The sequence below is a fragment of the Salmo salar genome, chromosome ssa19, assembly GCF_905237065.1.
Source record: "Salmo salar chromosome ssa19, Ssal_v3.1, whole genome shotgun sequence".
NCBI classification, from domain to species: Eukaryota; Metazoa; Chordata; class Actinopteri; order Salmoniformes; family Salmonidae; genus Salmo; species Salmo salar.
The window spans coordinates 34,962,047-34,985,964 of record NC_059460.1 but is presented as its reverse complement, the minus strand read 5'-3'; the positions used below and the strand labels follow the sequence as shown (position 1 = coordinate 34,985,964).

At 46.6% G+C, this 23,918-nt stretch overlaps 1 protein-coding gene across 3 annotated transcripts in view; it reads right to left on the bottom strand.

Annotated features, from left to right (window-relative positions):
- lyst (lysosomal trafficking regulator) overlaps positions 1–23,918 on the bottom strand; it is a 220,625-nt gene that overhangs the window by 161,844 nt on the left and 34,863 nt on the right. For all 3 annotated transcript variants that reach the window (XM_045702248.1, XM_045702249.1, XM_045702250.1), the window contains 7 exons: positions 21,759–21,957; positions 13,424–13,514; positions 5,738–6,273; positions 5,349–5,522; positions 4,361–4,461; positions 4,050–4,206; positions 162–317 (listed from right to left, as the gene is read on the bottom strand). In XM_045702248.1, coding sequence (XP_045558204.1) covers positions 162–317; positions 4,050–4,206; positions 4,361–4,461; positions 5,349–5,522; positions 5,738–6,273; positions 13,424–13,514; positions 21,759–21,957 — 1,414 coding nt within the window. The remainder of the gene's footprint in view (positions 1–161; positions 318–4,049; positions 4,207–4,360; positions 4,462–5,348; positions 5,523–5,737; positions 6,274–13,423; positions 13,515–21,758; positions 21,958–23,918) is intronic.

Sequence of the window (23,918 nt, the reverse complement as noted above, 5' to 3'; positions counted from 1 at the left end):
CTCAACTCTGCAAGCCAAATTCACCAGACACAAATTAAGCCAAGTGCTGGACTAAAATGCAAGCTCAGTGGAAAATTTATTTTTAGTCCAAGACTAGACTTAATCTGTGTCTGGGAAGTTAGCCCCCCATTGATCAGGTAAATAAATCGATCAAATCAAACCTCAGAGTCCCGGGCGCGGCCCAGCCCTTCTAGTCTCAGAACGGTGGCCTCAAACAGTTCCAGGCCCCGATGCTGGATGAACTCATGAAGCAGCTCTAGAGCCTGACTGAAGAAGAAGGGATTGGGGGCCGAGGCCTGGAGACACCCCAGCAGCACCTGGACATCCCATTAGATTAATAGAATGGTTTAAGAAATACAAAATTATCGTACATCAGCAAATGGCACAGTATTCACAAAATAGTGCACTACTTTAACCAGACCACCTTAGCCGCCCCTGGATTACAATAGATTACAATAATGTATTAGTGTGGTGTTCTACAGAGATACATTCTTGGACCTCTTATTTCTATTAAACTAAACTAAAATATAAAACAACATGTAAAGTGTTGGTCCAATGTTTCATGAGCTGAAATAAAAAAAAGTACCAGCAATTTTCCATCAGCAAAAACGCTTATTCCTCTCAAATTGTGTAAAAATGTGTTCACATCCCTGATTGTGAGCATTTCTCTTTTGCCAAGATAATCCATCCACCTGACAGGTGTCGAATATGAAGCTGCTTAAACAGCATGATCATTAAAGGTGCACCTTGTGCTAGGGACAATAAATAATGAATAAGTGGGGGAAAAAGGTGGAAAATAAAAAGGCATCTGTGCAGTTTTGTCACACTCAAGTTTTAGTGATGTATACAGAGAACAGGGTACCATTTGGGATGCACTCTTAGTAAGGAATGGTTAAAAATGTAACTACTGTTCTCTGAAGGAGGGAAATACAACATACTACGGGGAGTCACACTCCAGCGACTTCAGTCGAAGGATCTACAATCACGCCTGACAAGGCCAATGATATCCGCGCCTCGCTGGAAGCCCCACCTTCCACAGGTGATAAGCGCGAGGCTCGGATTCCTTCCATTTCAAGCCGCTCTTCACCCAGCCCAGGAACGGGTAGCACGGGGCCAAACAGATGTTTCACTTTGTTTCCCTCCTTCAGGGAACAGCAGTTATAGTCATAACTTTACGTCAACTTCGGTAAAACATACCATGGGAAATATAGTCACGCCCTATGCCAACCTAAAAAGGATACTAAATGAAACGGCCCATGGCAGACCACCCAGACTTGACCCTGCCGGATGCTGCAGTCTGGGAATTGAGCACACGGTGCGCTGCCTAGTGACTTCCCCAAGTCCCAGCCGTGACCACACGGTGAGCTGCCTAGTGACTTCCCCCTGTCCCAGCCGTGATCACACGGTGCACTGCCTAGTGACTTCCCCCTGTCCCAGCCGTGACCACACGGTGAGCTGCCTAGTGACTTCTTCCTGTCCCAGCCGTGACCACACGGTGAGCTGCCTAGTGACTTCTCCCTGTCCCAGCCGTGACCACACGGTGAGCTGCCTAGTGACTTCCCCCTGTCCCAGCCGTGATAAAACCCATTTAGGAGCACAAATATCTCCTATTTAAACAACACCCAAGACGCTGCCAATCCCCTGGTGGAGTGGGTGCGTACGTACGTCATTAGGTACCCCTTGCCCCTCGCTGGTATATGCCAGGGAGATCGCTTCCATACTCCAGTGGGAGAGACGCACGCTGTTTAGAGAGTATCCTGCCGCGTGCTGGATTAGCAAAACAGACAAAAAATGGTCACATAACCGGATATTCCGGTTCAATGTACATGTGTAAAACTCGCACCAGACACAGGGCATGTAAAGGACCTGTAGGACATAGCCATGACTTTTGGAGCGAAGGCTGCATTTGGACGCAAAGTCACCTTAGAGTCACCCCGGGGAAAACTGAGTACAGGAAGGGTGTACGGATAACGCGAAGGTCCCCAACACGTTTACCAGAGGCCATAGACATGAGCAGGAGAATCTCCAAAACCAGCTCCAAGTCCCAAGTTGGCACAGACAGACATGGCAGCTCTTCTTCTAGCTCCTAAGCAACGTTGCAGTATTTCGTTTTTTTGTGTTTCATTTCTTACATTATTAGCCCAGAACGTTTTCTGTGTTATTACATAAAGCCGGAAATAGCTTTTGGATATCAGAGCGGCGGAAACTCACCAGCATTACAAATTTCCCAAATTGGATCCTTTGTTCGTACCTCCCAAGGCAATTTAACTTATCCCAGAGTCTGCTCCAAGACACCGCCGGATAAGAGGTACTCGGAGTGGACTTCTAGTCCGACTCAGGAGGTGCACACACCATCCACCGCTTCCGAGTATATTACTTGCTAATGTTCAGTCTCTGGATAATAAAGTAGACGAGCTCAGGGCGAGGATCTCCTTCCAGAGAAACATCAGGGACAGTACCATACTCTGTTTCAAGGAATCATGGCTCTCTCCGGATATACTCTCCCCGTTCATACAGCCAGCTGGGTTCTCAGTTCATTGCGCAGACAGGAATTAAGAACACTCTGGGAAGAAAAAGGGTGGTAGTGTATGTTTCATGATTAACTACTCATGGTGTGATTGTGATAACGTACAGAAACTCAAGTCCTTTTGTTCACCTGACCTAGAATACACCTCACAATCAAATGCTGACCGTATTACCTTCCAAGAGAATTCTCTTCGGTTATAGTCACAGCCGTGTATATTCCCCCTCAAGCCGATACCACGACGGCCCTCAAGGACCAACACTGGACTTTATGCAGTGACCCTGGTTCGGTTCCAGGCTGTATCAAAACCGGCCGTGATTGGGAGTCCCATAGGGCAGCGCACAATTGGCCCAGCGTTGTCCAGATTAGGGTTTGGCCAGGGTAGGCCATCATTGTAAATAAGAATCTGTTCTGTTCCGTAAATAAGAATCTGATCTCCTAGTCTCGCACACAAACTGATTGGACCGGGGGCAGCCTGAGCATGCAGCGAGCTGGGACAGACAACAAATGTGAGTATCTTTTAATTAATTTGGTCGTGAACCCGAACCCGGCTTGTTAGCCTTCGTCGCGTCAGCCATAGTACTTATTGCTATAGTCAGGCCAAGCGATTTGAACAATAACTAATTGTTTGTGATTAGGAAACTTATGAAACCATACAAACAATCAGGAAACAACGGCCAGGGGGTGAGAACGCTCTACCATTAAGGGACAGTTTAGTTGGCGCAATGTAAGACGGTTTTGGGTTCTTGTTCCTGTTCACACCAAGGTGAAGAGTGGAATAATTTAAGGAATGAATTTCAGCCTTACTCTCATCACCTGTAGAAGGTGGTGCTTCGAGCGAGGTGCGGATTTCATTGTCAGGCGTGATTGTAGATCCTTCAACCTAAGTGGTGAGAGTGAGACTCCCCATAGGATGTTGTACTGAAGTTGACTGACTGAAAGAGAACAAGAAAATCCTCTTCCTGGTCGTACATCAGAAGAAGAAAAAAATAGACTACACAATATTGACAATGGATGTGGGCCCAGGTCAAAAACAGGGCCCTGGTCTAACGTAGTGCACAATATAGGGAATAGGGTGCCACAGGGCCCAGGTCAAAAACAGGGCCCTGGTCTAATGTAGTGCACTATGTAGGGAATATGGTGCCATAGGACCCTGGTCAAAAGTAGTGCACTATATATGGAATAGGGTGCCACAGGGCTCTGGTCAAAAGTAGTGCACTATGTAGGGAATAGGGTGCCATAGGGCTCTGGTCTAAAGTAGTGCACTATGTAGGGAATAGGGTGCCATAGGGTCCTGGTCTAAAGTACTGCACTATATAGGGAATAGGGCTCTGGTCTAAAGTAGTGCACTATGTAGGAAATAGGGTGCCATAGGGCCCTGGTCAAAAGTAGTGCACTATATAGGGAATAGGGCTCTGGTCTAAAGTAGTGCACTATGTAGGGAATAGGGTGCAATAGGGCTCTGGTCTAAAGTAGTACACTATATAGGGAATAGGGTGCCATGTGGGACAGAACGAGTCCATACCTGCAGTACCCCCTCCAGCAGCTCAGGTAACAGCAGGGAGCGGTGTCTCCAGCAGGAGAAAGAGAAGTCCTCCTGCACCTCCTGCAGGGTCTTCTTGGGTCTGGGAGCGAACGGGTCAACCTGTCTCTCCAGGCAGGACCTGATCTTCAGCGTGGCTCTGAATAAAATAGAATAGACAGGTTGTACAATGGTTTCAGCTGCCAGTTCAGTTCGGTTCCCATTTTTGTGTCGCCCACCCCGGGGGGGGGGGGGGGTTAGAGCCAGCAACCTTCTGGCTGCCGGTCGTGTTCTCTAACCTCTTGACTACGTACCTGAGCAGGTCAGTCAGGCTGCGTCGCAGGCTGTCTGGTAGAGCCTCACTCTGACCCACGTCGACTGACATCAGGTGGAGGATGGTCCTTAGCAGCATCCTCTGAGAGGAGACAGATCAGAGTGTTCTTTATTATCAATTAGCTAGTCATACTCAGGCATGGAAGTTAAGGATTATGGGCACCGGCCAGCCAGGCTAGTAGACCACATTTTCTCTACTAGCCTGGATGATGTTCCACTACCCAAGAGACCAAAATGTATGCCATACTTAAGATTACTTTGGAGCTAGTTTGGCATATTTCCTACTAGCCTGGTCTGAAAATTCAAGCCTGGGGCTAATGTGGACTATCTTAATGTCCATCACTCATAGTCATAATTACAGCCATAGTAAAGCAAAACCAATACCTGCAACATTACAAACTATCACACTACAATGACAAAACAACGTCAAAACAAACCCAAAACAACGTCAAAACATGCCACTACAATGGCAAAACATGCCACTACAATGCCAAAACATCCCACTACAATGCCAACACATCCCACTACAATGACAACACATCCCACTACAATGACAACACATCCCACTACAATGACAACACATCCCACTACAATGACAACACAATGTCAAACTATCACACAATATCAATAGTAGTACAGCACAATGTCAAACTGTCACACAATATCAATAGTAAGTACAGCACAATGTCAAACTGTCACACAATATCAATAGTAGTACAGCACAATGTCAAACTATCACACAATATCAATAGTAGTACAGCACAATGTCAAACTGTCACACAATATCAATAGTAGTACAGCACAATGTCAAACTATCACACAATATCAATATTAGTACAGCACAATGTCAAACTGTCACACAATATCAATAGTAAGTACAGCACAATGCGTAAAAGACCAATTAAAGCATTTACATTAAGTATTTCATTATTATATTCAATTAAGAAAAACGGAAGTAAAAAGGTATACCTGGACCAGGGCGATGGGTTCCTCTGTCCAGCCTCCAGCCAGCTCCTCCACCCCCTCTCCTCCTCCCCCCGGACCACAGCAGTCTCCAAACTCTGTAAGAATCTCAGTGAGGGTAGGTACCACGCTGACAGCCAGACCCGGGTTGTGGTTGATGCTCATGTCAAACTTACACACCTTGAGGGGGGAAGAGAGATATTTAAAATACATATATAGAGATACTGCAACCACTTGAGAACAACAGTACATTCAACATGATTTAGTATTAAAAACACAAAGTCTACCAAATGATTTCTATTGTGGTCCTGGTTGTATCTAAAAAGGGACAGCTTGAGTAAGATGGACAAGGCTGTGCATTGAGCACTTTACATTCAATACAAATCAGAAAATACCTTCTCCAGGAGCGAGAGCAGAACATGACAGAGGTCGAAGGGAGAGTTCTCCATCCGGTTGAATATGGACATGGCAGCTGGGTCAGTCAGGGTCTCTGTGTCCAGGGTGTTCTGGGACCCCCCCAGCGACCGGGGTTGGGGGTAGAGCGGGAAAGGCGAAGCCATGGTCTTTTCGGGAGGGGGAACAGGGGGCGAGGGTAACAAGGGAGCCTCCAAACGGTGATGCTGGCAACTCACACGGATCGTAGAACCGCGAGAACGCCGACTACGTACTCCACCGGTGACGGCCTTGTTGTCAGAGTTCGCATCTGAGTCAGAGGTGGAGAGCTGGGAGCGGCGGGCATCCCTTACAGAGTAGCGCTGAGGGGTCCTGCGGGAGCGACGCAGGACCTTCCAGGTGGAGCTACTGCTGCTGCCACCGCGTGAACGCTTCTCAGAGTGAAATGCACCGGTCTTCTGGTCTTTCCCTGCCCTCTGGGGGACGGCATTCACCTCCCGGCTCAAGAACACCTCCAGTAGAGACAACAGGGTGAAATCTGGCAACAAGAAAACTACTGTAAGGCAGGGTAAAATCTGGCAACACAGAAACTACTGTAAGGAAGGGTGAAATCTAACAACATGAAAACTACTTTAAGGCAGGGTGAAATCTGTCAACATGAAAACTACTGTAAGGCAGAGTGAAATCTGTCAACACAGAAACTACTGTAAGGCAGGGTGAAATCTGGCAACACAGAAACTACTGTAAGGCAGGGTGAAATCTGGCAACACAAACCACTGTAAGGCAAGGTGAAATCTGGCAACGTAAAGACAGTCAAACAGCAATATATCATCAAAATATCTAGAAATAATGATTGACAGCTCCAGTCTGACTGGTCTGTGGGGCTTGACAGCTCCAGTCTGTACTGGTCTGTGGGGCTTGACAGCTCCAGTCTGTACTGGTCTGTGGGGCTTGACAGCTCCAGTCTGTACTGGTCTGTGGGGCTTGACAGCTCCAGTCTGTACTGGTCTGTGGGGCTTGACAGCTCCAGTCTGTACTGGTCTGTGGGGCTTGACAGCTCCAGTCTGTACTGGTCTGTGGGGCTTGACAGCTCCAGTCTGTACTGGTCTGTGGGGCTTGACAGCTCCAGTCTGTACTGGTCTGTGGGGCTTGACAGCTCCAGTCTGTACTGGTCTGTGGGGCTTGACAGCTCCAGTCTGTACTGGTCTGTGGGGCTTGACAGCTCCAGTCTGTACTGGTCTGTGGGGCTTGACAGCTCCAGTCTGTACTGGTCTGTAGGGCTTGACAGCTCCAGTCTGTACTGGTCTGTAGGGCTTGACAGCTCCAGTCTGTACTGGTCTGTAGGGCTTGACAGCTCCAGTCTGTACTGGTCTGTAGGGCTTGACAGCTCCAGTCTGTACTGGTCTGTAGGGCTTGACAGCTCCAGTCTGTACTGGTCTGTAGGGTTTGACAGCTCCAGTCTGTACTGGTCTGTAGGGCTTGACAGCTCCAGTCTGTACTGGTCTGTAGGGATTGACAGCTCCAGTCTGTACTGGTCTGTAGGGATTGACAGCTCCAGTCTGTACTGGTCTGTAGGGATTGACAGCTCCAGTCTGTACTGGTCTGTAGGGCTTGACAGCTCCAGTCTGTACTGGTCTGTAGGGCTTGACAGCTCCAGTCTGTACTGGTCTGTAGGGATTGACAGCTCCAGTCTGTACTGGTCTGTAGGGATTGACAGCTCCATTCTGTACTGGTCTGTAGGGATTGACGGCTCCAGTCTGTACTGGTCTGTAGGGATTGACAGCTCCAGTCTGTACTGGTCTGTAGGGATTGACAGCTCCAGTCTGTACTGGTCTGTAGGGATTGACAGCTCCAGTCTGTACTGGTCTGTAGGGATTGACAGCTCCAGTCTGTAATGGTCTGTAGGGATTGACAGCTCCAGTCTGTAATGGTCTGTAGGGATTGACAGCTCCAGTCTGTAATGGTCTGTAGGGTTTGACAGCTCCAGTCTGTAATGGTCTGTAGGGTTTGACAGCTCCAGTCTGTAATGGTATGTAGGGTTTGACAGCTCCAGTCTAATGGTCTGTAGGGCTTGACAGCTCCAGTCTAATGGTCTGTAGGGCTTGACAGCTCCAGTCTAATGGTCTGTAGGGCTTGACAGCTCCAGTCTAATGGTCTGTAGGGCTTGACAGCTCCAGTCTAATGGTCTGTAGGGTTTGACAGCTCCAGTCTAATGGTCTGTAGGGCTTGACAGCTCCAGTCTAATGGTCTGTAGGGCTTGACAGCTCCAGTCTAATGGTCTGTAGGGTTTGACAGCTCCAGTCTAATGGTCTGTAGGGTTTGACAGCTCCAGTCTAATGGTCTGTAGGGTTTGACAGCTCCAGTCTAATGGTCTGTAGGGTTTGACAGCTCCAGTCTGTAATGGTCTGTAGGGTTTGACAGCTCCAGTCTGTAATGGTCTGTAGGGATTCCAATGTCACCTGATTAAGAACCTTAGAGAGAAGGTGTTGAAACACTACAGACGATCAATTACTTTAATTAGTCAAAAATCAATAACAGGCTTTGAAGCAACAACAGACAGGGCCCACAGTACAGTTCACCAGTCGTCCACTTCCAGCACATTCGTCAATGCTAAGCATAACACCATGTAAAGTACAGTGCCTTCAGAAAGTATTCACACCCCTTGACTTTTTCCACACTTTGATGTGTTACAAAGTGGGATTCAAATTGATTTGTCATGCTCTGTAATCAGCATGTCAAACGTGGAACCAGAGGGGAAAAAACCTAGAGACCATCTTTACTCCACACACACAGACACATAAAAGCTCTCCCTCGCCCTCCATTTGGCAAATCTGACCTTAATTCTATCCTCCTGATTCCTGCTTACAAGCAAAAACTAAAGCAGGAAGTACCAGTGACTCGCTCAATACGGAAGAGGTCAGATGACGCAGATGCTAAGCTACAGGAATGTTTTGCAGCACAGACTGGAATATGTTCCGGGATTCATCCAATGGCTTTGAGGAGTTACACCACCTCAGTCACTTGGTATTCAGGACATAAAGTTAATTTCTTTGCCACATTTTCAACAGTTTTACTTTAGTGTCTTGTTGCAAACAGGATGCATGTTTTGGAATATTTGTATTGGGTACAGGCTTCCTTCTTTTCACTGTCATTTAGGTTAGTATTGTGGAGTAACTACAATGTTGTTGATCCATCCTCAGTTTTCTCCTATCACAGCCATTCAACTCTGTAACTGTTTTAAAGTCACCATTGGCATCATGGTGAAATCCCTGAGCAGTTTCCTTCCTCTCCGGCAACTAAGATAGGAAGGACACCTGTATTGTTGTAGTGACTGGGTGTGTTGATACACCATCCAAAGTGTAATAAATAACTTCACCATGCTCAAAGGGATATTCAATGTCTGTTTTTTTTTGTTTTTTTTACCCATCTACCAATAGGTGCCCTTCTTTGCAAGGCATTGGAAAACCTCCCTGGTCTTTGTGGTTGAATCTGTGTTTGAAATTCACTGCTTGACTGAGGGACCTTACAGATAATTGTATGTGTGGGGTACAGAGATGAGGTAGTCATTAAAAAATCATGTTAAACACCAATATTGCCCATGCAATTTATTATGGGACTTCTTAAGCAACTTTTTACTCAAACATATTTAGGTTTATCATAACAAAGGGGTTCAATACTTACTGACTGAATTCATTTCAACCTTTCATTTTCTATTCATTTGTGAACATTTCTAAAATATAATTCCATTTTGACATGTGGTATTGTGTGTAGGCCAGTGACCAAAAAAAATAAGTCAATTTAATCAATTTTAAATTCAGGCTGTAAAACAACAAAATGTAGAAAAAGTAAATGAGTGAGAGAGTACTTCCTGAAGGGTCTCTAGTTGTCACTTCAGTGCTAAGTGTGATGGACGTCACTGTGCTTGTTCAAGACTATATCTTCCCCTTCCTTACCCGAGCGCCAACTAATAATTCTCTGCCTCATATTTCTGGAGGAGTTTACATCTTATACAATAATGTATGTATATCAAAAGGTGTTAAAATCAACTATTAAACCTCACATGAGAAGGTGTAATTGAGGCAGTGTGCTGCAACTAATTCTGAACTCATATAGAACTAACATACCAGAAGCTAATAAGGGAACTATGTATGACGAGCATGTTAAGAGAGATTAGCAGGACAACACTAAATACCCCAGTCATCCTGAGGTCAATCAGCTTCAGTAAGTATCCATCCACAATTCTTCTTAACATTTAAACAGCAATTTATTATATAATTTTTTTAATCGTTTTTCCGTCAAAACAATAAGAAAAATCATTAAATTCCACATCGATTCACAAGGCAGAATAATGGTCCTTTTACGTATGTATGACCACAAGGGCCGGGCAGCGTAGCCTAGTGGTTAGAGCGTTGGACTCGTAACCGAAAGGTTGCAAGTTCGAACCCCCGAGCTGACATGGTACAAATCTGTCGTTCTGCCCTTGAACAAGGATTGGCCTGCCTGCCCCTCCTCTCTCTTCCTCCTGCTGGCCCCTTACAGTGGTATAGATGTGTGTGTTAGGGCACACGGTAGAGGAAGTCAACAGTAGTTTTGTTACAGTGGTATAGATGTGTGTGTTAGGGCACACTGTAGAGGAAGTCAACAGTAGTTTTGTTACAGTGGTATAGATGTGTGTGTTAGGGCACACGGTAGAGGAAGTCAACAGTAGTTTTGTTACAGTGGTATAGATGTGTGTGTTAGGGCACACTGTAGAGGAAGTCAACAGTAGTTTTGTTACAGTGGTATAGATGTGTGTGTTAGGGCACACGGTAGAGGAAGTCAACAGTAGTTTTGTTATAGTTGTATAGATGTATGTGTTAGGGCACACGGTAGAGGAAGTCAACAGTAGTTTTGTTATAGTTGTATAGGAGGAGAGAGGAGGGGCAGTCAGGCCAGCAGGAGGAAGAGAGAGGAGGGGCAGTCAGGCCAGCAGGAAGAGGAGAGAGGAGGGGCAGTCAGGCCAGCAGGAGGAAGAGAGGAGGGGCAGTCAGGCCAGCAGGAGGAAGAGAGAGGAGGGGCAGTCAGGCCAGCAGGAGGAAGAGAGAGGAGGGGCAGTCAGGCCAGCAGGAGGAGGAGAGAGGAGGGGCAGTCAGGCCAGCAGGAGGAAGAGAGGAGGGGCAGTCAGGCCAGCAGGAGGAAGAGAGGAGGGGCAGTCAGGCCAGCAGGAGGAAGAGAGAGGAGGGGCAGTCAGGCCAGTAGGAGGAGGAGAGAGGAGGGGCAGGCAGGCCAGTAGGAGGAGGAGAGAGGAGGGGCAGGCAGGCCAGCAGGAGGAAGAGAGAGGAGGGGCAGGCAGGCCAGCAGGAGGAAGAGAGAGGGGCAGTCAGGCAAGCAGGAGGAAGAGAGGAGGGGCAGGCAGGCCAGCAGGAGGAGGAGAGAAGAGGGGCAGTCAGGCCAGCAGGAGAGGAGAGAGGAGGGGCAGTCAGGCCAGCAGGAGAGGAGAGAGGAGGGCAGGCAGGACCATGTTCTGGTAATCTGCATCTCGCCATGTATTAATTGTCCTGCATGCCTCTCAAATTCACCAAAGTTACCTAGAATTCACCTCTTCCTCTCTGGTTTCCCCAGGCCTGTACAGCCTTAAAGTCTACTTAGGCTATAACTCAGAAAAGTATATGCTTTGTGTTTCCTGCACTGTGATTTGAATTATGGGGGGGAAAAACATTCGGTTCGAGACTTTTCTTAACGTTAAGGATCCCAACTTCGTGAAACCATTCACACCCTTAATCCACTCCATCCATCCATCCATCCATCCATCCAGCTCCAGTAGGCATGCATCCATCCATCCATCCATCCACTCAGCTCCAGTAGGCATGCATCCATCCATCCACTCAGCTCCAGTAGGCATCCATCCATCCATCCACTCAGCTCCAGTAGGCATCCATCCATCCATCCACTCAGCTCCAGTAGGCATCATCCATCCATCCATCCATCCACTCAGCTCCAGTAGGCATCCATCCATCCATCCATCCATCCTCAGCTACAGTAGGCATCCATCGTCAGCTACAGTAGGCATCCATCCATCCATCCTCTATCCATCCATCCTCAGCTCCAGTAGGCATCCATCCATCCATCCACTCATCCATCCATCCATCCTCAGCTACAGTAGGCATCCATCCATCCACTCATCCATCCATCCATCCATCCTCAGCTACAGTAGGCATCCATCCATCCCTCCTCAGCTACAGTAGGCATCCATCCATCCATCCTCAGCTACAGTAGGCATCCATCCATCCATCCGTCCATCCATCCACCCATCCTCAGCTACAGTAGGCATCCATCCGTCCATCCATCCATCCACTCCATCCATCCGTCCATCCATCCACCCATCCTCAGCTAAAGTAGGCATCCATCCATCCATCCATCCACTCCATCCATCCTCAGCTCCAGTAAACATCCATCCATCCACTACATCCATCCATCCACTCAGCTCCAGTAGGCATCCATCCATCTATCCTCAGCTCCAGTAAACATCCATCCACTCCATCCATCCATCCTCAGCTACAGTAGGCATCCATCCTCAGCTACAGTAGGCATCCATCCATCCATCCTCCATCCATCCACTCCATCCACTCATCCATCCATCCTCAGCTACAGTAGGCATCCATCCATCCACTCATCCATCCTCAGCTACAGTAGGCATCCATCCATCCACTCCATCCATCCATCCATCCTCCATCCATCCACTCATCCATCCTCAGCTACAGTAGGCATCCATCCATCCACTCTATCCATCCATCCTCAGCTACAGTAGGCATCCATCCATCCATCCTCAGCTACAGTAGGCATCCATCCATCCTCAGCTACAGTAGGCATCCATCCACTCCATCCATCCATCCTCAGCTACAGTAGGCATCCATCCACTGCATCCATCCATCCATCCTCAGCTACAGTAGACATCCATCCATCCATCCTCAGCTACAGTAGGCATCCATCCATCCACTCCATCCATCCTCAGCTACAGTAGGCATCCATCCATCCATTCCATCCATTCTCCATCCATCCATCCGCAGCTCCAGTAAACATCCGTCCACTCACTGCTGGGTTGTATAACTGTTGTTGTTTTATATAACTCTCACTGTTCTCTTAAACTAGAATACATCAATGTTTACAGCTACAGTATCCATCAATCCATCCACTCCTGGGTTGTGTTAGGGCACACTGTAGAGGAAGTCAACAGTAGTTTTGTTACAGTGGTATAGATGTGTGTGTTAGGGCACACTGTAGAGGAAGTCAACAGTAGTTTTGTTACAGTTGTATAGATGTGTGTGTTAGGGCACACGGTAGAGGAAGTCAACAGTAGTTTTGTTACAGTTGTATAGATGTGTGTGTTAGGGCACACGGTAGAGGAAGTCAACAGTAGTTTTGTTACAGTTGTATAGATGTGTGTGTTAGGGCACACTGTAGAGGAAGTCAACAGTAGTTTTGTTACAGTTGTATAGATGTGTGTGTTAGGGCACACGGTAGAGGAAGTCAACAGTAGTTCTGTTACAGTTGTATAGATGTGTGTGTTAGGGCACACGGTAGAGGAAGTTAACAGTAGTTTTGTTACAACAGTATTTTAGGTAGGTAGTTTGGTTTTACCTGGTGTTGGCAAATCTGTGTAGGCTGTGTGTGTTAGTGATGAAGGGTACTGTGTAGTGTGGAGGACCTACCTGGTGCCTTCTCCTCCTGAACAGGTATCTTCCAGACCAGTGGCAGTAGAGACAGCAGCAGGGTTAGCAGCTCCTCTCTGCAGGTCAGCTCCTACAGAGAGAGACCGTCTCGGTTAGCTAGAATATTCTCTCTCTCGCTATAGGTCAGCTCCTACAGAGAGACACAGTCTCGGTTAGCTAGAATATTCTCTCTCTCTACAGGTCAGCTCCTACAGAGAGACACCGTCTCGGTTAGCTAGAATATTCTCTCTCTCGCTACAGGTCAGCTCCTACAGAGAGACACCGTCTCGGTTAGCTAGAATATTCTCTCTCTCTACAGGTCAGCTCCTACAAAGACAGAGACACACAGAGTCTTAGTTAGCTAGAAGATTCTACTTCTCTCTCGCTCTGTGTTCACACCTTCTGAAGTAATATCACGCCATCCCACTAACAGTCCAGACAAATGACTGTATAGGTCCGGGCAGAATGAGAGAGACAAAGAAAGAGAGTGAGACACTTTCTAGGAAGTGCTCTCTCTCCTCGTATGTCCTCATGTTCACTCAGGACATCCAGCACAAGCGACCCTGGAGGAAAGCAGAAGACATTCACTGGCCATGGAACCTGAGAGAAGTTGAAAATGCTTTCTCCTCCTGAACAGGTATCTTCCTGTAGCAGTAGAGAGAGAGCAGCAGGGTTACATAAAGAGTTAAACCTAATTCATATCTCAAGGAAGTACGCAACACCAGAACCCAGTCAGCTACGCAAAATGACCGTTATGCATATTTGCGAGGCAAAAGCACACAACTGTGTGAATCCCCAAAAAGTGTAAAATGACGCAACTATGCAGGATTGCAATTTCGCTTAAGGCACACACGTTTGTGAAAGGTATAAATCAGGCTTTAACCATCCAGGGTATTGTAGTAGAGGTAAGTAGGTACTTGTAGAGCAGTAGGTACTTGCAGGGCAGTAGATAAGCAGGTACTTGTAGGGCAGCAGTAGGTACTTGTAGGGCAGAAGGTACAGTAGATAATTGTAGGGCAGCAGGTACAGTTGGTACTTGTAGGGCAGCAGGTACAGTTGGTACTTGTAGGGCAGCAGGTACAGTTGGTACTTGTAGGCCAGCAGGTACTGTACCTGCTGGCCTACAAGTACCAACTGTACCAACTGTACCTGCACTTGTAGTGCAGAAGGTACAGTAGGTAAGTGAAGGGCAGTAGGTACAGCTGAGTTCTGAGTTCTGTTATACTCACAGACACCATTCAAACAGTTTTAGAAAATGTAGGGTGTTTTCTATCCATATGTAATAAGTATATGCATATTCTAGTTACTGGGTAGGAGTGGTAACCAGATTAAATCGGGTATGTTTTTTTATCCAGCCGTGTCAATACTGCCCCCTAGCCCTAACAGGTTAATGAAGGAAACTCCAATTCCCTTTGGAGTCTTAACTAAATCAGAGGACCGCCATGAGCACAGTTATGGTTTGGCGTGATGGGACAGGCCCTTTTCTGCTCTTCCAAATAAAACACCCACCAAGGTTTTCTATCACCAGACCGAGCTTACCTCAATTACGAGATGGCTAAAGGTTGGAGACCAGCTTACCTCGATAACGAGAGGGCCAAGGTTTGACCATGCATTCCTCTTGCTGAACTTTTAACCATACCACGTGGTTTAACTCTTAGACTATCGATACCAACAGAATAAGAACAAGTCTTTGATATTAATTACTAGTCTGCAGCTAGGAATTCGGTATCATTGAACGCGAAGACCGACAACCGCTGAAACATCTATTCTATAACGACATGAATGAATGTCACTCTGAACTACCCATTTTAACCACGACAGAGAGAGAGAGGGCGGACAGACTCTCCAACAGAAACAAACTTTTCAACAGAGATCCCGATAACACACTGAGCGTAAATATATATATTGATTGCAATTGTTCCCGAATGAGTGAGCGTTCATGTGCAAAGGGTTAGCATTTCAATTGTTATAATTTTCAACTCTGTAGTGCCTTCTCAGCTGACCCCACTCCCCTTTTGTCTAACAAGCCGCCATGCCGGTTTAGCCCACTAGGGCACATTCCCCTATGATTTCCTTGTAACCAGAGCTACTGTTTGTTATGCATTTCTGTGAATTACTTAGTTAGTAAATAAATGATTTTAAGACAATTAATGTATGGATCACTCATAGTGAAGACTGGGTTCGTGCAGATAACCAACAATTTACGACGTTTGGAATGAGACTGGCGTGAGGTAAATAACACGTCATTAATTCGAAGATTAATTGATCAGATATTAAAATATCTGAAAGTTATATTAGGAAAATTATAACTTTGTAATCTGAATATTTTCCTTGGTGCCCCGACTTCCTAGTTAATTACAGTTACACGATTAATCAGTTTAATTGCGTAATAATAGAGTTATTTGATAAACATGTCTTCTGCTTTAATGATGCCAAAGACAAGACAGAGAAATGATTTTATAGAATAGCATGTCTTATCACTTAATCCGGCATAGCCAATGACATGACACCACCGTATGTGACAGTGTCCTGTGTGACTATGTACTGTGAAGGCTTGGGATATGTGGTGTGTGTGTGATAGCCTTCCCCTAAATATCTTCTCTACTCCTCTGTGACCCACTGCAGTCCACGACCAGAGCATTCCTCATCAGGGAGAAAAAATGCAGTGCCTTAACATCTGAATTAAAGCCAAATAAGACTAAGTGTACGTCCCCCCTATGAGGGCTCTGGGCTAAAACAGTGCACTATGTAGGGAATAGGGTGCCATAGGGCTCTGGTCTAAAGTAGTGCACTATGTAGGGAATAGGGTTCAATTTAGGATGCAAGCAAAGCTCTGTGCAGCACATGAATCCAGAAGGCTAGTAGAGACAGAGACGAGCTGTCTCCCTGATCAGTAACAGATCGATACAGAGACGAGCTGTCTCCCTGATCAGTAACAGATCGATACAAAGACGAACTGTCTCCCTGATCAGTAACAGATCGATACAGAGACAGAGACAAAGGGCTGAGGGGTACAGACATGACTGGGAATACAGACATGCATCTGTTGGTAACAGAGATCTTAAAAAATAAAAAAATAAAAATAAAAATAAAAAGTATGTGGATCAGAGAACCAGTCAGTATCTGGTGTGACCACCATTTGCCTCATGCAGCACAACATCTCCTTCGCATAGAGTTGATCAGACTGTTGATTGTGGCCTGTGGAATGTTGTCCCACTCCTCTTCAATGGCTGTGCAGAGTTGCTGGATACTGGCAGGAAATGGAACACACTGTCGTAAATGTCGATCCAGAGCATCCCAAATATGCTCAACGGGTGACATGTCTGGTGAGTATGCAGGCCATGGAAGAACTGGGACATTTTCAGCTTCCAGGAGTTGTGCACAGATCCTTGCGACATGGGGTCGTGCATTATCATGCTGAAACATGAGGTGATGGCGGAGGATGAATGGCACGGCAACGGGCCTCAGGATCTCGTCCCTGTATCAATGTGCATTCAAATTGCCATCGATAAAATGCAATTGTGTTCGTTGTACGTAGCTTATGCCTGCCCCATACCATAACCCCACCATCACGGGGCCACTCTGTTCACAACGTTGACATCAGCAAACCGCTCGCCCACACAACGCCATACATGCTGTCTGCCATCTGCCTGGTACAGTTGAAACCGGGAATCATCCGTGAAGAGCACACTTCTCCAGCATGCCTGTGGCCATCAAAGTCACTGGTTAGACCCTGGTGAGGACGACGAGCACGCAGATGAGCTTCCCTGCGACGGTTTCTGACAGTTTGTGCAGAAATTCTTCGGTTGTGCAAACCCATAGTTTAATCAGCTGTCTGGGTGGCTGGTCTCAGACGATCCCTCAGGTGAAGAAGCCGGATGTGGAGGTCCTGGGCTGGCGTGGTTACACGTGGTCTGTGGTTGTGAGACCGGTTGGACGTTCTGCCAAATCCTCTAAAACGACGTTGGAGACGGCTTATGGTAGAGTGCTGGTCCCATGTTTCATGAGCTGAAATAAAAGATTCCTGAAATGTTCCATACGGATTATCTTGGCAAAGGAGTAATTCTCACTAACAGAGACGAAAACAAATTTCTGCACCACATTTTAGAGAAATAAGCTTTTTTTGCATATGGAACATTTCTGGGATCTTTCATTTCAGATCATGAAACATGGGACCAACACTTTACATGTTGTGTTTATTTTGTTGTTCAGTATATTTCACTAGACATCCTTTCAATCTGTCTGATGCTGGCCTTTCTCTGGAATGGCTAAAACACAAGAACCCTCCTCGTGTTCATCCTCGTGTGTTCCGCATACTGAAGTATTACTCAAACAGTACATTTGCCTAACCTCGGGGAGATAGGGAGATGATGGGAGTATTAACAGCAGCAACAATGGTAAAGTTGTAATCAGACAGTTATACAGTGACACTGTGTACACAAGACACTGAGGCCTGTGACTGTCCCAAGCCACATCTGTATTGAGGCCTGTGACTGTCCCAAGCCACATCTGTATTGAGACCTGTGACTGTCCCAAGCCACATCTGTATTGAGGCCTGTGACTGTCCCAAGCCACATCTGTATTGAGGCCTGTGACTGTCCCAAGCCACATCTGTATTGAGGCCTGTGACTGTCCCAAGCCACAGCTGTATTGAGGCCTGTAACTGTCCCAAATCACAGCTGTATTGAGGCCTGTGACTGTCCCAAACGTAAGCTGGAATGAAACAAAACAACTGGCATTGGTTGGCTGGTGACAACACAGCTCTATGAATAAACCCCTTAATAACCTGTTAGGGCTAGGGGGCAGTATTGACACGGCTGGATAAAAAACATACCCGATTTAATCTGGTTACCACTCCTACCCAGTAACTAGAATATGCATATCCTTATTACATATGGATAGAAAACACCCTAAAGTTTCTAAAACTGTTTGAATGGTGTCTGTGAGTATAACAGAACTCAAATGGCAGGTCAAAACCTGAGAGATTCCTTTACAGGAAGTGGCCTGTCTGACCATTTCTTGAACTCTTTTCCATCTCTATCTTTTACTAAGGATCTCTGCTCTAACGTGACACTTCCTACGTCGTCCATAGGCGCTCAGAGCCCGGGAAAAAACAGAATGTCGTCATCCCAGCCCCAGGCTGAAACACATTATTGCCTTTCTCAAGTGGCCGATCAAGGGACTCTGGGCTTAGGCGCGTGACCCGACCGCCCCCGCCTTTGTGATTTTTTCCTCTGTTTGCCGAAAAGGAGATTCCCTGTCGGAATATTATCGCTTTTCTACGAGAAAAATTGCGTAAAAATTGATTTTAAACAGCGGTTGACATGCTTCGAAGTACGGTAATGGAATATTTAGATTTTTTTTGTCACGAATTGCGCCATGCGCGCGACCCTTCTTTACCATTTCGGATAGTGTCCGGAACGCACGAACAAAACGCCGCTATTCGGATATAACGATGGATTATTTTGGACCAAACCAACATTTGTTATTGAAGTAGCAGTCCTGGGAGTGCATTCTGACGAAGACAACAAAAGGTAATCAAACTTTTATAATAGTAAATATGATTATGGTGAGTGCTAAACTTGCCGGGTGTCTAAATAGCTAGCCCGTGATGCCTGGGCTATGTACTTAGAATATTGCAAAATGTGCTTTCACCAAAAAGCTATTTTAAAATCGGACATATCGAGTGCATAGAGGAGGTCTGTATCTATAATTCTTAAAATAATTGTTATGCTTTTTGTGAACGTTTATCGTGAGTAATTTAGTAAAATGTTAGCGAATTCCCCGGAAGTTTGCGGGGGTATGCTAGTTCTGAACGTCACATGCTAATGTCAAAAGCTGGTTTTTGATATAAATATGAACTTGATTGAACAAAACATGCATGTATTGTATAACATAATGTCCTAGGGTTGTCATCTGATGAAGATCATCAAAGGTGAGTGCTGCATTTAGCTGTCTTCTGGGTTTTGGTGACATTATATGCTAGCTTGAAAAATGGGTGTCTGATTATTTCTGGCTTGGTACTCTGCTGACATAATCTAATGTTTTGCTTTCGTTGTAAAGCCTTTTTGAAATCGGACAGTGTGGTTAGATTAACGAGAGTCTTGTCTTTAAATAGCTGTAAAATAGTCATATGTTTGAGAAATTGAAGTAATAGGATTTTTAAGGTTTTGAAAATCGCGCCACAGGCTTCAAGTGGCTGTTACGTAGGTGGGACGAATTCGTCCCGCCTAGCCCATAGAGGTTAAATGAGCATCTCTAGTGAAGGTCTTTACTGAGACTCTACAGCCCAGAGGCCTGGTGTTAGTCCCCATCTCTAGTGGCCTTTACTGAGACTCTACAGCCCAGAGGCCTGGTGTTAGTCCCCATCTCTAGTGAAGGCCTTTACTGAGACTCTACAGCCCAGAGGCCCGGTGTTAGTCCCCATCTCTAGTGAAGGCCTTTACGGAGACTCTACAGCCCAGAGGCCTGGTGTTAGTCCCCATCTCTTGTGAAGGCCTTTACTGAGACTCTACAGCCCAGAGGCCCAGTGTTAGTCCCCATCTCTAGTGAAGGTCTTTACTGAGACTCTACAGCCCAGAGGCCTGGTGTTAGTCCCCATCTCTAGTGGCCTTTACTGAGACTCTACAGCCCAGAGGCCTGGTGTTAGTCCCCATCTCTAGTGGCCTTTACTGAGACTCTACAGCCCAGAGGCCCAGTGTTAGTCCCCATCTCTAGTGAAAGCCTTTACTGAGACTCTACAGCCCAGAGGCCTGGTGTTAGTCCCCATCTCTAGTGGCCTTTACTGAGACTCTACAGCCCAGAGGCCCAGTGTTAGTCCCCATCTCTAGTGAAGGTCTTTACTGAGACTCTACAGCCCAGAGGCCTGGTGTTAGTCCCCATCTCTGTTTATTTGGACAGAGTTAGGGGGAATTAAGTGTTAGAGGAAGTTGACGAACATCAGAGATGCTAGGCGGGGAAATGGATTCAGAGACGCTCGGCAGGGAATTAATTGCAATTCTTTTACGAAATACTTCCATTATACAGCTCCTTGTAGGATGACTGTGAATTAAATTATACTCAAGGCTATGCCAGCATCCCAAACGGCAGCCTATTCCCTTTATAGTGCACTATGTCAGCATCGCAAACGGCAGCCTATTCCCTTTATAGTGCACTACATACTACTATGGTGTCCCATAGGGCACTGGTCAATAGAAGTGCACTTTATAAGGAATAGGGTGCCATTTGACTAACCCCTAGCCCTGCAGGGAGATCATTTCATACCCTCTACCGGACGGAGCTACTGCCAGCCTCACCTCCTGGCATCACCTCTGACAGACATGATTCACAAGTCTCTCTCCTCTCTTCTTCCACTTCCCTCTTTTTTCCGGACCCTTGTTCACAGCGTTGCATGCCTCCCCTGGCAGAGCTCTCCTCTCTCCGCCTCTAGAACCTCTCCTAGCAGAGCACTCCTCTCTCCACCTCCAGAACCTATCCTAGCAGAGCTCTCCTCTCTCCACCTCCAGAACCTCTCCAAGCAGAGCTCTCCTCTCTCCGCCTCCAGAACCTCTCCTAGCAGAGCTCTCCTCTCTCCGCCTCTAGAACCTCTCCTAGCAGAGCTCTCCTCTCTCCGCCTCCAGAACCTCTCCTAGCAGAGCTCTCCTCTCTCCACCTCTAGAACCTCTCCTAGCAGAGCTCTCCTCTCTCCACCTCCAGAACCTCTCCTCTCTCCACCTCCAGAACCTCTCCCTATCCAACACTGGGTCAGTCAGGACCCTAGCTAACTGGAGTCAGTCACAACAGGAACAATACCTGCTAATGTGGAGCATTCCTACTCATTCCCCTCGACAGCGCGGTAGGACATTCACAGTCATAGCGCGGTAGGAGGTTCACAGTCACAGCGCGGTAGGACGTTCACAGTCATAGCGCGGTAGGACATTCACAGTCATAGCGCGGTAGGACATTCACAGTCGTAGCGCGGTAGTACATTCACAGTCGTAGCGCGGTAGTACATTCACAGTCGTAGCGCGGTAGTACATTCACAGTCGTAGCGCGGTAGGACATTCACAGTCATAGCGCGGTAGGACATTCACAGTCACAGCGCGGTAGGACATTCACAGTCATAGCGCGGTAGGACATTCACAGTCACAGCGCGGTAGGACATTCACAGTCATAGCGCGGTAGGACATTCACAGTCATAGCGCGGTAGGACATTCACAGTCATAACGTGGTACGCTCAATTCTGTCACAAGCAACACTGTGTCAGGAGAATAGCTGAGGGGTTGGAAGCATTAAATGCATGTGTGTACTAAGGCTGAGTGTGTGTGTACAGGTGCGTCTGCCAGGTGAACCTCACCTGGTCGATGATGGAGTCCAGGGCGCTGAGAAGCAAGTAGCCCCTGCCTCTGACCAGGTATTCGCCCAGGGCAACCATGTGACTCTCCTCGTCCTCCTCTCCCCGTGACTCCGCCCTCTGAGCCACGGCGCTGCAAAGCTGGTGAACATCGGTGAGGAATTCCCTCGCCAGAGTGTTACTGGCTCCGCTCATATCAGAACTATAGACAGAGAGAACATCCTGTTACTGGTCCCACTCATATCAGAACTATAGACAGAGAGAACATCCTGTTACTGGTCCCGCTCATATCAGAACTATAGACAGAGAGAACATCCTGTTACTGGTCCCACTCATATCAGAACTATAGACAGAGAGAACATCCTGTTACTGGTCCCACTCATATCAGAACTATAGACAGAGAGAACATCATGTTACTGGTCCCACTCATGTCAGAACATCCTGTTACTGGTTCCACTCATATCAGAACTATAGACAGAGCGAACATCCTGTTACTGGTCCCACTCATATCAGAACATCCTGTTACAGGTCCCACTCATATCAGAACTATAGACAGAGAGAACATCCTGTTACTGGTCCCACTCATATCAGAACATCCTGTTACTGGTCCCACTCATATCAGAACTATAGACAGAGAGAACATCCTGTTACTGGTCCCACTCATATCAGAACATCCTGTTACAGGTCCCACTCATATCAGAACTATAGACAGAGAGAACATCCTGTTACTGGTCCCACTCATGTCAGAACATCCTGTTACTGGTTCCACTCATATCAGAACTATAGACAGAGCGAACATCCTGTTACTGGTCCCACTCATATCAGAACATCCTGTTACTGGTCCCACTCATATCAGAACTATAGACAGAGAGAACATCCTGTTACTGGTCCCACTCATATCAGAACTATAGACAGAGCGAACATCCTGTTACTGGTCCCACTCATATCAGAACATCCTGTTACAGGTCCCACTCATATCAGAACTATAGACAGAGAGAACATCCTGTTACTGGTCCCACTCAAATCAGAACTATAGACAGAGAGAACATTCTGTTACTGGTCCCACTCATATCAGAACTATAGACAGAGAGAACATTCTGTTACTGGTCCCACTCATATCAGAACTATAGACAGAGAGAACATCCTGTTACTGGTCCCACTCATATCAGAACATCCTGTTACTGGTCCCGCTCATATCAGAACATCCTGTTACTGGTCCCACTCATATCAGAACATCCTGTTACTGGTCCCACTCATATCAGAACATCCTGTTACTGGTCCCACTCATATCAGAACTATAGACAGAGAGAACATCCTGTTACTGGTCCCACTCATATCAGAACATCCTGTTACTGGTCCCACTCATATCAGAACTATAGACAGAGAGAACATCCTGTTACTGATCCCACTCATATCAGAACATCCTGTTACAGGTCCCACTCATATCAGAACTATAGACAGAGAGAACATCCTGTTACTGGTCCCGCTCATATCAGAACTATAGAGAGAGAGAACATTCTGTTACTGGTCCCACTCATATCAGAACTATAGACAGAGAGAACATCCTGTTACTGGTCCCACTCATATCAGAACTATAGACAGAGAGAACATCCTGTTACTGGTCCCACTCATATCAGAACTATAGACAGAGAGAACATCCTGTTACTGGTCCCACTCATATCAGAACTATAGACAGAGAGAACATCCTGTTACTGGTCCCACTCATATCAGAACATCCTGTTACTGGTCCCGCTCATATCAGAACATCCTGTTACTGGTCCCACTCATATCAGAACTATAGACAGAGAGAACATCCTGTTACTGATCCCACTCATATCAGAACATCCTGTTACTGGTCCCGCTCATATCAGAACTATAGACAGAGAGAACATCCTGTTACTGGTCCCACTCATGTCAGAACATCCTGTTACTGGTCCCACTCATATCAGAACTATAGACAGAGAGAACATCCTGTTACTGGTCCCACTCATATCAGAACTATAGAGAGAGAGAACATTCTGTTACTGGTCCCACTCATATCAGAACTATAGACAGAGAGAACATCCTGTTACTGGTCCCACTCATATCAGAACTATAGACAGAGAGAATATCCTGTTACTGGTCCCACTCATATCAGAACTATAGACAGAGAGAACATCATGT